Source organism: Oncorhynchus mykiss, chromosome 25 (assembly GCF_057628025.1).
Source record: "Oncorhynchus mykiss isolate SJ-2025 chromosome 25, ASM5762802v1, whole genome shotgun sequence".
In the NCBI taxonomy this organism is placed as follows: domain Eukaryota; kingdom Metazoa; phylum Chordata; class Actinopteri; order Salmoniformes; family Salmonidae; genus Oncorhynchus; species Oncorhynchus mykiss.
In genome coordinates, this window is record NC_143046.1 from 39,556,417 (window position 1) to 39,573,617 (window position 17,201).

General features: G+C 42.8%; 1 protein-coding gene across 44 annotated transcripts in view; it reads left to right on the forward strand.

Annotated features, from left to right (window-relative positions):
- Positions 1 to 17,201, forward strand: part of LOC110504162 (rap guanine nucleotide exchange factor 2) — a 134,665-nt gene that overhangs the window by 72,967 nt on the left and 44,497 nt on the right. For all 44 annotated transcript variants that reach the window (XM_036970350.2, XM_036970357.2, XM_036970351.2 and 41 more), the window contains one exon: positions 1,659 to 1,826. In XM_036970350.2, coding sequence (XP_036826245.1) covers positions 1,659 to 1,826 — 168 coding nt within the window. The remainder of the gene's footprint in view (positions 1 to 1,658; positions 1,827 to 17,201) is intronic.

The window sequence follows — 17,201 nt, forward strand, 5'->3', positions numbered from 1 at the left end:
CCCTCACACGTAATCAATCGCACATCCCACTCACGCATAATCAATCACACATCCCACTCACGCATAATCAATCACACACGCATAATCAAGAGCGTACACGCACACGCTACAATTTGACACAGATCCTATCGCCTAAAAACTGCTCCGTTTTGAATAGAGCAACCATACCTAACCAGTTACATCATGTTACTGTTAATCACCAACCGTCCTACAGTACGGCTGCCACAAAGATCCTCTCTGTAATCATAGTGTCCTATGAATGTCTCCAATAATAATTATATAGATGGCACCTTTTTGTTAAATGTGGCTCCAGCTGCTAAAGCTTCAGCTTTTCTAATAGCCTTCTCTCCTCCTCTCTGTCCTACTGTTGATCATTACCACTTCCTGGCGTAGCCTCAGCTATTATGGGCGCAACAAGCAGCCTATAATTACTGGGAGATTGGCTTTGGGGTGATACTAAGACAGCAGCAGCTCTTGCTCTTAAGCCCCCAGTCTCCAACACATACTTAAAGCGATAAACGCAAGATGCTTAAACTGATGCACACGCAAACCAAAATCATACTCGCACATGCACTCAAACCAATACACATATGCACAGTCAACACACATATGCACAGTCAACACACACACACACACACACACACACACACACACACACACACACACACACACACTGAAACTGATTGACACACTCGAAGCAAACTGATACACACATCACATGCACTCTCGCTCCTCAAACACAACTCTCTCTCTCTCTCATCCACCACAGCTCCCCTGCCGTTGCCATAGCAGCAGTTGGTACGGCAGAGAGCGAGCGAGGGAGAGAGGTAGAGAGATTTTATGTGTAATCCCAAAGGCTGAGTGCTGTGAAATGTGAAGCCGCAGTGAAGAAGCTTGTGAGGGAGGAGTGTGTGCCAACTGTAAACGCCTTAAATTTGTCATTCTAGCACCAGGCCTATTTCATCAGGCTACTACTCTTGACTGTTAAGTATTAAGTCGTTGAAATGCATTTTGTGAGCAGAGAAAAGATGTTGCTGCAATATTTTTGCAGGTAGAACATGTAGTACATGCATTTCTGTCTTCTGATGGCCGATGCCTTGTGACTCCTCAACCTCAAGTTGTACTCGTAATTTGAGGCCAGTTGTATCATTATCCCTTATTACGACGGTCATTTTGAGCCATTTCATGGGACTCCCGAGGGTGATCGACGGCAGGAGCAGTATGAATGACTGAACTCGAGACTGAATGACTAAATCTGAATCACATCAGGGCAAGGGGCTGGTATGTCTCCCTTTCTCCATCTCTCCTTCCATCTCCCTGTGTTTGTCTCCCCTCTATCTTTTCTTCCTCTCTCTTTCTCTCTCTCCATCCCTCTCTTGATCTCTTCCTCTATTTTATCCCTCTTCCTTTCACACGCTTGCCTTGCCAATTCACTATGTACCTCTCTCACACACCTCCCTCTCGATCGTTCCCCCTCTCCTGGAGTTGTGATAGCTTCCTTTGATGTCGGAGAGGAGTGTTGAGGCGCAGCCCACACACACACGCTGCAATTTTTACGCAGTGAGAGGGGCGGGAAGAGGGGGAGGGAGAGAGGGGGAGGAGGGGGCGAGGAAAACAAGACAGTCACTCCTTCCTTTCCTCCTACCCTGTTTCCCCAGGTGGACTATATGGACCAAAATGAGGAGTACTTCCAGCGGCAAGCATCGCACCGACAGTCCCGCCGGAGGTTCCGCAAGATCAACCAGAAGGGCGAGCGGCAGACCATCATCGACACGGTGGACCCGTACCCCACCGGCAAGCCGCCCATAGCCAGGGGATACCGTACGGTGAGTCACCATCTAGCTACCTGGCTCCTCCTGTTTAGTTAGTAACTAACTGGACACTCGTGGTGCCAAAAGGGAGGGTCCAGTTTGTGTAGTTTGAGTTTCGGTGCTGGCCTAACATACTCCTTACCTTGCCTCCGCTTGTGTCGGCTAACATAGTCCTTGTCTAAGCTTGTTGGACGTCTACTTGTGTAGCCTACTAGTGAATACCTTATACCCTGGCTTGTGTAGCCTACTAGTGAATACCTTATACTCTGGTCTGTGTAGCCTACTAGTGAATACCTTAGACTCTGGTCTGTGTAGCCTACTAGTGAATACCTTATACCCTGGTCTGTGTAGCCTACTAGTGAATACATTATACCCTGGTCCATGTAGCCTACTAATGAATACCTTATACCCTGGTCTGTGTAGCCTACTAGTGAATACATTATACCCTGGTCTGTGTAGCCTACTAGTTAGTACCTTATACCCCGGTCTGTGTAGCCTACTAGTTGGTACCTTATACCCTGGTCTGTGTAGTCACAGCTTACACAGTACCTGACATATATACCCTGATCTGTGTGCACCCTTGTTTCTACTTTGCTCTGCTCTATAGTTACGTTGTGGTCAATGTATCGTGTTTGCTGTAGGCTTGCTGTGCCTTGTTTCACCATAATAATATTATTATTCTACCCTTCTTGGGTACCTGTACTCCGGAATGCATTGTTCATGCTGTTCACCCTTTTGCTCGCCTCTTGTGCACCATTGCTACAAACTCACCGTCTGACCTTAATAGACTATATATAGGTTATACCCTCCTGTGTCATCTTTGGGCCCTTTTTTTTCTAGAACTAGTGCCTCTATGCAACACCCCCATATACCCACTGCCTTTACTCCCTTTGCATCTTTCCTTCACCCCATAACCCCTGTGTCCCCTATTGCTCCAGGCGGTGTCAGGGTGGTTGTTATTCTACACAGTGTAGCTCTAGGAGTTCCATGTAGTTGAAGGGAGAAGCCGTGTTGAGTCACCCACCAGGGGTTGATGTGGATGGCGATTGTAGAGCCAGCTGGTTTCTCCAGCGAAATCAGCAGGAGCATGACTGGAAAGGGGGGTAAGAGGAGAGTAGAGAAGAGTCTGTGTAGAAGAGAGAACAAGGGGTCCTTTTCATCATGTCGTCCCAAAGCTGTGCCTATCTTTATGCAAACCCCCCCCCCCCCCCCCACACACACACACACAAATATTCTAAAAGGGCAGCATGTGTGGAGATGGGGAGTCTCTCTCTTATTTTCCAATGGAGCACGCCACAGTCCACTGAGGTGGCCACAGCAGTGCCCGAGATGGGTCCTAAAGTGTGTTTATGTGAATGGGGAACCCATGTTCACTAATGAAGGGTTCACTAATAAAGCATACAGTACAATCTCGTGAACGCACCACCCTATTGCTATTCATGGGAACCCATGTTCACTGATGTGAACATGCCCCATGTTATTTTTCATGAGCCCCAGTTCCCTGCCTTATTTCAACCCATTCCTCCTATTTCTGCAATTCTGAAGGGAGGACGTTGTCAACAAGAGTACCCCGGCTCGTTTGGAATGCCATGGAATAATCTGGGTTGGCCGTACAAAGCGGAAACGCGCCGGACGTCACCCCCGCCCCTAATTTTAGACTGGCTTTGGTTTTTTTACATAAAAGGATACCCTGAACTTTCTCATGGCCTGACGGCGCCTGTCACAAAATTCTAGTTCTCCTCAGAGGCCCTGTGGGAAGAATAAGTGGGGTGCCATGGTAACAAGTAGTCCCAAGTGGAGTGGAGTGCACTTGAAGTACAGCAGTGCGTAGAGGGAATAACTTCAGTTGACGATACTGCCGAGCGCATAGGGGGAAAGCTTGGATGGGCTTAGATGTTAAGATGACATGTAGCACGCTAATCTCCCGCATTTGGAATGCCAGGCTGCGCCTGGATTTTCCTTCTCAAAACCCAGAGGCGCATTTAGAGGTGAAAAATGTGCCAGGGAGAAACTTTTGGCAGAGGAATAGAGAGAGCCGTGTGAACACGCCAAAAGCTTGGGTTTGTCTTCGTAACTCAAATTTACGCCCCTTTTAAATCTCACTTGGTAGACATTCGGAATAGGTGTATTGCATGGACATTGGTCTTGTGTATTGCAAGAACATTTTGTTTTTGTGGGGATATCCCATTTACAGCAAGGGGTCTTTCATTCAAGGTATCTATCTACCTATGATGACACCGATCCAAATATATCTCCTCCGTCTCCTTTTTCTTCAACAAAATATATATATATATATATATTGCCGATAGGAACGTGCTTTATTGAAAACAATATGTAGGACACTCGCTTTAAGTGTGGGCCTTTCTTCAGTGGGGTTCATCCCCATTGAAGGCCCTCTAAGCAAAGAGAGGGTCCCAAGCTTTTGTTCCCCCACCGTAGATGTGATGGGATGTGACCAACAGCTACTGTGTCTCAGTAAATTATAACAGGTATACTGCCAATGGCATGCTAACCTAGTGTGTAGCCCAATGTCCCGGTCTTCCCCTGAAAAAGATGCTCCCAATGGTAAATGTCATTAAATAATGGATAGTTGTCACTTGCCAGACATCCATTTTACCTCAAAGTCCCAGAAAGCAAAAATGACCTGGTGCTTCACCAAATGAATAGCCTGACTTTCACATGAGGCTAAGACTAATAGCTTCAAAGGCAGAAACCAAGTTACTGAAGCAATAGCAATGCTAAAGTACAAGTTCCAAATGAAAAATGCAGTTAAACAGACTTAAAACTGGACGTCAAATCAGCCATTGGGGTTTAGACTATCTGTGAGCCCTGCAGCCGACGCTATCGGACATCTTAGAATGCATCACACACCGCATCACACACCACTCGCTCAGATGAGGTCGGCCACACTGACTGAGCCCCTTCTGTCCTCAGAATGGGCACCACCTAATTCAGGCTGGCTCTTTCTATCCTTTTTCATCTTGTACCTCTTGCTCTCTCTCTCTCTTTCTCTTGGTTTCTTTATTTCTTTCATGATGTGGTCAAATGTATGTCAATTTAGAGTCTGTCAACAGTGTGGTTAGATCAGGGTTGCCAGGTCCAGTTAACATTTCCATAACAATGACCACTCAAAACCTGCCAAAACGGCCAGAAAACGCGTTTTAAAAAAAAAAGGTTTTTAATTTGCCGCAGTAAGGGAGGTGTTTCCATATTTATACAATAAACCCTTTTTCCATAACAACATCAAGCCAGATGACGTTAGTAGCGTTTATCAAAAAATATTATGACTTGACTATAAAAGGAATTTGAGTATGTCAACAAACAAACAAAAACATTCACCTTGCCAGATCATTTTCCATCAATGGATGTCGGTTTAACTCGTTTGACTGCTATGATTAAGCAATAAGGCCCGAGGGGGTTATGGTATATGGCCAAATATACCATGGCTAAGGGCTGTTGTTCTTAAGCATGACACAATGCGGAGTGTCTAAATACAGCCGTTAGCCGTTGCTGTTATAAGATGGTTAGAAACGTTATTAGAACATCAAAAATAAAACATGTCATAACCCTGGTATATGGTCTGTAATTCCACAGCTTTCAGCATGTCCGCATTTGGGGCTCAAACCCAGTTTATAATTAAGCAATAAGGACCGAGGGGTATGTGGCCAATATACCATGGCTAAGGGCTGTTCTTATGCACGGCGAAACAGGAGGGTGCCTGGATACAGCCCTTAGAGGTGGTATATTGGCCATATGCCACAAACCCCAGAGGTGCCTTATTGCTATTATAAACTGGTTACAAATGTAATTAGAACAGTAAAAATACATTAATATCCGTAGTACACAGTCTTTATATACCACGGCTTTCGGCCAGTCAGCATTCGAGGCTCCAACCACCCAGTTTATAATTCAAAAATATAACGTTTTGGCGGAATTACCATGATTCCATGTGCTACCTGCACTAGCAACACTCAAAGCTCAGTAATATATTTCAACCCAAAATCTGCATTCAGGGCTCAAGCCACCCAGTTTATAATTGTAAATGCATCCCCTTTGCTATAGGAACTATAGAAAAATCCAACAGGAGAGTTTGAGTGATGAAATTTGGACAGAGGATCTCAATCTGTGTGCAAGAAACACTTGGACAAACTTTTTTTTTTTTTTTTTGTATAAAAAAATGTTTGTCTATTTTCTGGCAATTGTGCTGTTATGTGCCAGATGTTAAGACTTGAAACAGTTATAAATGGCCCATTTGCGAGATTGACATTTCAATAGGCGTAGGCTACAGACTAAAACCTGGGTTTATGATATCAACTTTGCCATGGTTTGCTTAGCTAGTTGCAGGTAGCCTATAGCCCCTGATAGGCCTACATCTCATTTCCGATAGCCTACAGTAGCCTAGGCAAGATGTAAACTGAACTAAGCAGAATGCTTCATTCAAATTGACAGACTCATTTACTGAACATGAATAGGGGGTGGGGGGGTGGGGGTGTGTGTAAGGAGGAGGTAAGAAGTGCTTGTTTCCGAATAGCCTACTGAAGATGGTGTCTTAATTTCAATCAGTGAATTAAATATTAATAAACTGTTTGTGATTGTCAACAACATGCCATTGATTATCTTGATATGTAGCCTCATCTGACTGACTGTTACGTCTCTCTAATGTGGTATAATAACTAATTGACAATTTCAATAGAGCTTTGATAACTTCCTATTTTAAGGCTACGACAACGATAAACTGAAGTCATGGGACATTTATTAAATCCATTTGCAAGCTCCAGGTAGGCTACACAAGTGGCACAAATTGGTTTGCAATGACTCCAGTGATATCGTACTTTCAACATATTTATTGTGGCAAATGGTAACCTACAAATGGTAGCCTACAGTAGCCTATAAATGAATAGGCTACTAGATAGCCAAGAGATGCAAACATATCATTCTCCACTTATTTTATTTTTTTCCCAATCCCCCATATCTTTTTTTAGTAAATATATACAGTGCCTTGCGAAAGTATTCGGCCCCCTTGAACTTTGCGACCTTTTGCGACATTTCAGGCTTCAAACATAAAGATATAAAACTCTATTTTTTTGTGAAGAATCAACAACAAGTGGGACACAATCATGAAGTGGAACGACATTTATTGGATATTTCAAACTTTTTTAACAAATCAAAAACTGAAAAATTGGGCGTGCAAAATTATTCAGCCCCCTTAAGTTAATACTTTGTAGCGCCACCTTTTGCTGCGATTACAGCTGTAAGTCGCTTGGGGTATGTCTCTATCAGTTTTGCACATCGAGAGACTGACATTTTTTCCCATTCCTCCTTGCAAAACAGCTCGAGCTCAGTGAGGTTGGATGGAGAGCATTTGTGAACAGCAGTTTTCAGTTCTTTCCACAGATTCTCGATTGGATTCAGGTCTGGACTTTGACTTGGCCATTCTAACACCTGGATATGTTTATTTTTCAACCATTCTAGATAAACTAGTAATGAAAGTTAGTAATGAAAGTTACAAAATTTTGCTAAAATAATTATAATATTATTGACTATGGCTTTTCAAATCACCCAGTATTGCTATCTGCAGCGTTAGTTCTAGGTTGCAATTCTTCAGCCTTTCCTGGACCTGTGACCAAAAACGAGCTGCATATGGACAGTAACAAAATAAATGATAAAAAGTATTTATACAAATCCCAAAAGAAAGAAATGATCTCACTCCAATAAAGTTTTATAGAAAGTTAGCAAAAATAAGATACCTGTCTATTTGTGGAAAAATCACCCTGGTGAACTCTTTAGTCATTTCACCGTTTACCTATTTGCTATGGTTTTGCCTACACCTAGTGACCTGCTTTTTAAATTATATGAACACATTTTTAAAATTATATTTGGAATGGCAAGCCAGACAAAATTAAAAAGGGCCTATTTCTATAACAAATCTGAATTCGGAGGGAAGAAATGATTAAATACTAAAGCATTAGACTTCTCACTAAAGGCATCAGTTATACTTAAATCCAAACTGGTTCTCTAGTAAATTGGTAGGAATGTCTCACCCGATGTTCAAGAATGTCCTTTTTCCCTTTATTCAGATTACAACGGCTCACTTTCGGTTGTTTGAAAAGGAAATAATCTCCAAAATATTGTTGTTTTTTAAACAAGCCTTAGAAAGTCAGTTGCAATTTCAGTTTAATTCACCTGAAAAGACAGAACAAATAATACAACAAATATTGTTTTTGATTATTATTATTTTTTTTCGATGAAATGTTTAAAAAAGGTACAATTTTAGTGAATGGTACAAATAGGACTGGTGGAGTTATGTATATAAATTGCAAAATAGTTGGGGAGAGATTTTTTGATGTACCCATTCCATGGCACATGGTTTATGAATTGACAGGTAAAACAACGCCGGATTCAAAACTTCACATTTTTCAATTTAAATGACTTTACAAAATTCTAGCAACCAATAGAATGTTATATATAAATGGGGGATACAATCTTCCCAGCTCTGCAGATTTTGCTGTGCTAGTATAAACTAGTAATATCATCAACCATGTGTAGTTTGTTTTTTATAAGGTAAGTTTAATGCTAGCTAGCACCTTACCTTGGATCCTTTCTGCACTCGCATAACAGCTCTTGACGTCCTCTCTGGGTGCTTCAGAAACTCCGCTCTATTGACTATTGTTGCCGGGAGCCAATAGCAACAATGAACGTGTGTCGCATTTCCACAACTGAAGTCACACTTTGTGATAGTGAACGCCGAAAGAGAGGAATAACAGTAAAGTAACCAGTTATAACAAATTAAATGCACCGATGCAACTGAAGAAAATAGAGCAAATTAAAATAACTGGAAGGTCAAATATATTTAATAAACAAAGGAAGAAATAGTACCTCTGCGCCTCACTGAAAGCATGACCCTTTGTTTGTTGTTCAGCCTTATATGTGCAGAGGGGGCAGCGATGAAGTAATTTTTTTTTTGCGGACTCTCGCCCTCCAATAACACACTAGCGTCTCTATACATCAAAGAAAAATAAGCATAGACATAAAAGGTATGATAATTACGCATAAAATAGGCATTTCATTTCATTATTGTATATACTATGTGTAGGCTGTGTAGACTCGCTATGTGTAACTTAGGGTATAGCTGTCGGCGTCAACGATACACACTTTAGATCCAGCCAAACACAACAAGGCATACATTGAAGAAACACAAAATCAATGATCAAATCGATTATTTAAACCTAGGCTTACATGCTCAAGTAGGCAAATTTAGTCCAGATTAGACTCTTTCAATGTAAGCAATTAGGTAGTTACCTTGCAAAAGGGTGCTAATTAGCTTGCTCACATCGGTGCGGTTGTTGGTTCTATAAAAATATACCACTGCACTGGTATAACATGAATATTACAAAGTACATGATGCATAATGAGTCTCACTTCCATTGTGTATATTTTTATCCATGTAGGTTAGGTTCGATTTAAGATTCACTTTCGTTGACTTTGATACCTTCGACTTGAACCTCAACTTGGGTGACCTTGAAGGGTTCGGGTTAAACGCATTTGACTCTGCCCACATTGAGCCCTGCCCCGAACTGCACACTGCATTCGGTCTTCTCCATTTAATGGCAGTTTCATTGAGGACTTAACACCCATAAACAGGAGCATGAGAGGGAGTTGGAAAACCTTCCATTTAAAATGTCCACTCGCACAACTCCTGAGACCCAAACACGGAGCATGCGCTGAACACTTCGCTTGATACCGTTTTTCCATAAGCAAAAGTCGACATTAGCATGGAGTTTAAACCACCTGCAGAGCGAATTTATCTAATGTGCCCAAAGTAGTTCCCCAGTGCTTTGTCAATGTTATTTCTTGATGCGTATCAGTTCTAGCATGTTCATGTTATGTGGGAAAAGGGGGTGGAAATAGGTGTCTCCATAATGATAATCTAAATAGCCTACCTACAACTGGTAAAAAAAGTTGCCACGACATGCAGCTCTGTATCCTCTCAATCACGTGACTAACACCAACACCGTTAAGCCAACCGCACCCATTGGCTGGCTAGCGTTGTCTCACTCACTGCCGATCAGCGCAGAGACCGTGACCTTCCAATGTAAGGATGGAAAGTGTAATTCAACAATTAGCTTCCTACCATAATGCGGGCCTATTATTATCATGTTTGGTAACATTTTCCCATGTATTTATTTTCAGAGTTTGAAATGAGTTGTAAAAATGTCTCGGAGAACTCTGCTGAATTCCCTCAATTGAAGGTCAGCTAAGTTAACTTAGGCTACTTAACGTTACTAACTCGGTATTTGAAGTTATATCGTCATTAGTCTGTTATCAGGTAAAATCATATGCTTATTATTCATAATTTCTCAAATATTTATTAGCTAATAATTCAGTTGAATACGCTATGCTGCAGCCATTGAATGTCTTTTGAGCGTTAAGGGACGTTTATGGCTAGCTCGGTCCACGATATTATGTTGTATTTTTCAATCTTGAAATATAATGGAAAATGTTATTAACCAGTGACTGAAATTTTGCGCTACGTGATATTCACTTCCCGGACATGGAGAGCGCCCCTCTGAATAACGGGGCCTGGTTTTGGATTAATTGCTTTGGGCAAAAGAAAGAGGCGGACTAAACTACCCGCTGCAGTGCTCTCTCAACCAACAACACACGCCTCTGGCGCTCCATACCACTCACTCACTCAGCAACAGCTTGCCTTACTGCCTGATACTCAGCGACAGCAGGTCACAGTGAAATAGATATTTTATATTTATTTTTTAAGAGAAATTTCATGGGGGTGACGGGGCAACTTAGAAGTAGCCCCAAAACCTGCAACCCGCGACCAATACATTTTCACCCAACGACATCCTTTTTTAAAAATAGGCCAATTATGTGGGGAAAATCGCTGACATGGCAACCCTGAGTTAGATGGTCTTATCTCTGTGATGGTGGTGTTTGTCTCTCTCTTTCTTGCTCACTTAATTTCTCTTTATCACCCTCTCCATTTTACCACCTTTCCCTCTCCACCCAAATGGATGAGTAATCCCTCTCTTCGGGGTCTGCTCGGTGGCCGCCAGCGTCTTGCCTAGGCCCTGAGCAGCTGTTCCCTAATTTCAATGGTGCGGCCTGCGGCGGCCTCAGCGAATCGATGCCCCCTCAATTCAACATCCCCTCCCGCCTTCGTCTCCGTGTCCAACCAACCACAGGCTAATTTCCGTCCATGATTGGTGTTAATTGTTTCAATGTAAAATTGAAACTCCCCGGAGGGGACTGAAGTTATTGCGTCTAATGATGATTCCCGAAACTGTTTTGTCTCACAATATGGCCGCTTATTTGACTGTGCCCTCGCTGAATGCAATTAGGGCTTTCTTGCGATTTCTCAGTTTTTTTGTGTGTATGTCTGTGTTGAGGCTGAGTGAGTCTTGATATAAGGTTTCTTTTAGGCCCAACCAGTGAAATATTTTCTTCAGATAGCTCAGTTGTGATGCGAAACGGGTAAAGGACGATGGGAGTGTTTGGCTCAATGAATAATGTACTTGCTTTTGTGTTTCTACCCCTGCCCAACTGGCACAGAATAATGCTTTTTAACAGCTGTCAATTGCAGCGATTGAAGCATCAGGCCCAATTCTCTCCATCCCTGAGTGACATGCTGCATGTTTAATAACACCCATCTTCCTCTCTGCTTCTTCCTTTCATGCCTTTCATTTCATCCTGAATGCTCCCAGGAATGCATTAAAGCTCAGGTACTGTGTGTGTGTGTGTGTGTGTGTGTGTTAGAACAATGTATTTAAGTGTCACTCCACAACGATACAATAATACAAAATACAGATTTTTTTCCCCCAATCACATTGTGGACCACTTACATTGAGTTTTGACACACGAAAAAGCATCATGGTACAGGTGTCAATACATTACATCTATACACATGCGTGAACAAAAAAGTACAGTGTGTTCGCTAACCTCTGCTCTGCAGCGGTCTGTGCTAGTCCTCCCACTTTCATGTATGGAGGTAGCATCACCTTTTAGATATAGACTTGTGTATCTTTTCATTTAATGGTGCCAAATGTATTTTCCTGTAGCTATATTATTAGGACAAGAATTGGAAAAGCAATTGTGGTTGTATAGAGATTCACAATTTCACATCTGAAAATGAGGCTCCTCTCCACTGATATGTTGCAGTACCCATTAAACAGCCATATGGAATATGGTCGTAATCCGTGCAGTGAACATGATAACTAGGATTGCTGCACCGCTTAATGAACCGAGGTAATGAGCGCAATTTATCTGTCGGACGAACACCGAATCTCAACTGCTGAACCAACGTTAAAGTGATGTTCAAGATGGTCTAATCAGGCCTCCCGAGTGGCGCAGCGGTCTAAGGCACAGGCCCGGGTTAGATCCCGGGCTGTGTCACAGCCGGCCGTGTCCGGGAGACCCACGGGGCGGCGCACAGTTGGCCCAACGTTGGTTTGGCCGGCCTGGGATGTCCTTGTCCCTTCGCGCTCTAGCGACTCCTGTGTCGGGCCGGGTGCATGCACGCTGACACGGTCATCGGTTGTTCGGTATATCCTCCAACACATTGGTGCGGCTGGCTTCCAGGTTAAGCGAGTAGTGTGTCACGAAGCAGTGTTGCTAGGCAGGGTTGTGTTTCGGTGGATGCATGGCTCTCGACCTTCGCCTGCAGAGATGGGACAAGACTGTAACTACTAATTGGATATCACAAAATCATGAACCAAACCAGTAAGTGGGTTTGTGAACGTGTTTTAATCGATGTGTGATTGGGTTGAGGTTTTTCCCGTTTTTATGTGTGAACATTGCTGTGTTGACTACCATGAGTTGAGTAGCCTACACGACTATTCGTTCTTGCATAGTAAAATTATTTAGTGACGAAGTGAGTCCATTTGAATTCAATCTCTTTTTGACAGCATCCCTTTGATTTAAACAAAACTTTCCATACATGTTTGCCCATGGTCAGAAAGTTAATTTTTTGATCTTTTTTTGAACATTCATGAGATAAAGGTGCTCAAAGTTGACCCATTTTGGATAAACAGTTGGGTTGGGTGTCACTTTAGAACAGTTTTGAATGTTCACAATTCCCATGATTAGCTTGTATAGACTGTTATGTAGCCTACATTTGTAACTATTGATTTGCATATAAAATGTTGTCCTGAACATGGACTGATTTGGCAATTCCCTCATCACTGACTGTTGGTAAGAGTTTGAATTTCCAAAACAACAGTGTTGAGTACTATGCTTACAGGGTCATATTATGCCATCTAATCTCCCCCACTCTCCCATGTCTCTGTCAACATTGGATGATGACTTCGGCATTGTGCCTGGTTTGTGACTTTCTCTGTACTCTTCCACTCCTTACTTGCAATCTCATCTAGTCAGTCAATCACACACACTGGCTCACAGTTTTGCCTGCAAAGATGAAATGTTATGCAGCCAATGTAATGGGGAGGTTGAATATTCTGTGGTGTTCACCAAGCCACGTTCATTTCCAGGCTTAAACACTTCAACTGCTGATCTTGTTATTTCATGTACCGTATTTTACATTGCACAATGCTCAGACCCACTGTCATATGTTCCAATGGTCATCAATCATACAGTTTGCAGACCGAGTGTATCGGTTAAGACTGAACACCTCACTATGGCCCTGACACACATATTAATACAGGGGCATTTCCACCTATTCTCCAGGGCCCGGTTTCCCAATAGCAATGTAACTTAGGCTTACGACTGTTTTAGCGATGCGTCGTTACTACAACGGCCAAAGATGTAACATCCATTTCCCCGACAGAGAACGTTAAGCTAAGTGCATCGTTGGAGCCTGTGTCGATACTCAAAGGATGGAAAGAAAGGAAGCGCAGCTGTTCCGATCAGCTTTCAACACTCAAATGTTACCTTTAACATTAGAATTATTCCATAATACTGTAGATCGTTCAGCTCCTAGAGAGATATCACCAATATGGCTGCAGATATTGAGGCAGCTTATTCTAATGCTTATACTGTATAATAATGCACTAAATTAAAATATTTGACACATTCATCATGAAATACTGTACGTACAGAACCAGTCAACTTTGGACACCACATCATTCCAGGTTTGATTTGTTTTAATACATTGTACATAATACAATAATAGTGAAGACATCAAAACTAGGAAATAACAGATGTGGAATCATGTACTAACCAAAAACAGTGTTAAACAAAATAAAATGTAAAAAATTACAGCCACCCTTTGCCTTGATGACAGCTTTGCACACTCTTGACATTCTCTCAACCAGCTTCGCCTGGAATACTTTTCCAACAGTCTTGAAGGAGTTCCCACATGTTGAGCGATTTGTATTTTGAAATTTGTGAAACGCAATCAGACAGCCGCAATCAATCAGAGAACATAGCTGACGTTTTACGTATTCCTACCCAATTGGGTTTCTGTTTGTTTCTTTGAGTTGTTTATATTTTAACTTATTTTGTACATACTATTGCTGCTACCGTCTCTTATGACCGAAAATAACTTCTGGACATCAGAACTGCGTTTTCTCACCACGGACTGGCAGAATCCTTTTTTTCCTTTAACGAGCCCGATGTGAATGATATACTGCCTTCCCGGGAACAGGCCCAGAAACATGTTTCAAGCAGACCACCATAGTCCCTGTGCCCAATAACACTAAGGTAACCTGCCTAAATGACTACTGAACCTGTAGCATTCACATCTGTAGCCATGAAGTTCTTTGAAAGGCTTGTCATGGCTCACATCAACAGCCATTATCCCAGAAACGCTAGACCCACTCCAATTTGCATACCGCCCCAACAGATCCACAGATGATGCAATCTCTATTGCACTCCACACCACCCTTTCCCACCTGGACAAAAGGAATACCTACGTGAGAATGCTACTCATTGACAACAGCTCAGCGTTCCACACCATAGTGCCCTCAAAGCTCATCAATAAGCTAAGGACCCTGGGGCTAAACACCTCCCTCTACAACTGGATCCTGGACTTCCTGACGGGCTGCCTCCAGGTGGTAAGGCTAGGTAACAACGCATCTGCCACGCTGATCCTCAACACAGGGGCCCCTCAGGTGTGCGTGCTCAGTCCCCTCCTGTACATCCTGTTCATTCATTAACTGCACGGCCAGGCACAACTCCAACACCATTAAGTTTGCCGATGACACAACAGTGGTAGGCCTGATCACCAACAACGATGAGACAGCCTATCGGGGGGAGGTCAGAGACCTGGCAATGTGTTGCCAGGACAACAACATCTCCCTCAACAAAGGAGATGATTGTGAACTACAGGAAAAGGGAGGACCATGCACGCCCCCATTCTCATTGACGGGGCTGTAGTGGAGCAGGTTGAGAACTTCAAGTTCCTTGGTGTCCACATCACCAATAAACTAAGGTGGTCCAAGCACACCAAAACAGTTGAGAAGAGGGCACAACAAAACCTATTCCCCCTCAGGAGACTGAAAATATTTGACATGGGTCCTCAGATCCTTAAAAGGTTCTACAGCTGCACCATCGAGAGCATCACTGGTTGCATCACTGCCTGGTTTTGAAACTGCTCGGCCTCCGGCTGCATGGCACTACACTGGGGTCAGGCTTTCTGCCATCCAGGAACTCTACACCTGGCAGTGTTCTCTCTGCTACCGCATGGCAAGCTGTACCGGAGTGCCAAGTCCAGGTCCTAGAGGTTCCTAAACCGCTTCTACCCCCAAGCCATAAGACTCCTGACCATCTAATCAAATGGCTACCCAGACTATTTGCATTGCACCCCCTCCCCTCTTTTACGCCGCTGCTACTCTCTATTGTTATCATCTGTGCATAGTCAATTTAATAACTCTACCTACATGTAAAGTTGAAGTCGGAAGTTTACATGCACCTTAGCACCTAAGTACATTTAAACTCAGTTTTTCACAATTCCTGACATTTAATCCTAGTATAAATGTCCTGTCTTAGGTCAGTTAAGGTCACCATTTTGTTTTAAGAATGTGAAATGTCAGAATAATAGTGGAGAGAGTGATTGATTTTATTTCAGCGTTTCTTTCTTTCATCACATTCCCAGTAGGTCAGAAGTTTACATACACTCGATTACTATTTGGTAGCATTGCCGTTAAATTGTTTAACTTGGGTCAAAATTTTGAGTAGCCTTCGACACGCTTCCCACAATAAGTTGGGTGCTCGCACACACTTTTTCAGTTCTGCCCGCTAATTTTCTATAGGATTGAGGTCAGTGCTTTGTGATGGCCACTCCAATACCTTGACTTTGTTGTCCTTGAGCCATTTTACCACAACTTTGGAAGTATACTTGGGGTCATTTTCCATTTGGAAGTCCCATTTGCGACCAAGCTTTAACTTCCTGACTGATGTCTTGAGATGTTGCTTCAATATGCACATTTCCTGCCTCATGATGCCATCTAGTTTGTGAAGTGCACCAGTGCCTCCTGCAGCAAAGCACAGCCACATGATGCTGCCACCCCCGTGCTTCACGATTGGGATGGTGTTCTTTGGCTTGCAAGCCTCCCCCTTTTTCCTCCAAACATAACGATGGTCATTATGGCCAAACAGTTCTATATTTGTTTCATCAGACCAGAGGACATTTCTCCAAAAATTATGATCTTGTGCTGTTGCAAACCGTAGTCTGGCTTTCTTATGGCGGTTTTGAAGCAGTGGCTTCTTCCTTGCTGAGCGGCCTTTCAAGTTATGTCGATATATGACTTGTTTTACTGTGGATATGGATACTTTTCTACCTGTTTCCTCCAGCATCTTCACAAGGTCCTTTGCTGTTATTCTGGGATTGATTTGCACTTTTAGCACCAAAATATGTTAATCTCTAGGAGACAGAATGCTTCTCCTTCCTGAGCGGTATGACGGCTGCGTGGTCCCATGGTGTTTATACTTGCGTACTATTGTTTGTACAGATGACCGTGGTACCTTCAGGCGTTTGGATGAACCAGACTTGTGGAGGTCTACAACTTTTTTTCTGAGGTCTTGGCTGATTTCTTTTGATTTTCCCATGATGTCAAGCAAAGAGGCACTGAGGTTGAAGGTAGGCATTGAAATACATCCACAGGTACACCTCCAAATGTCTCAAATGATGTCAATTAGCCTATCAGAAGCTTCTAAAGCCATGCCATCATTTTCTGGAATTTTCTAAGCTGTTTAAAGGCACAGTCAACTTTGTGTATGTAAACTTCTGACCCACTGGAATTGTGATACAGTGAATTATAAATACTCTGTCTGTAAACGATTGTTTGAAAAATGACTTTTGTCATGCACAATGTACATGTCCTAACCGACTTGTGGTTTAAAAACGAGTTTTAATGACTCCAACCTAAGTGTATGTAAACTTTCGACTTCATCTGTACATTTTACCTCAACTAACTGGTGCCC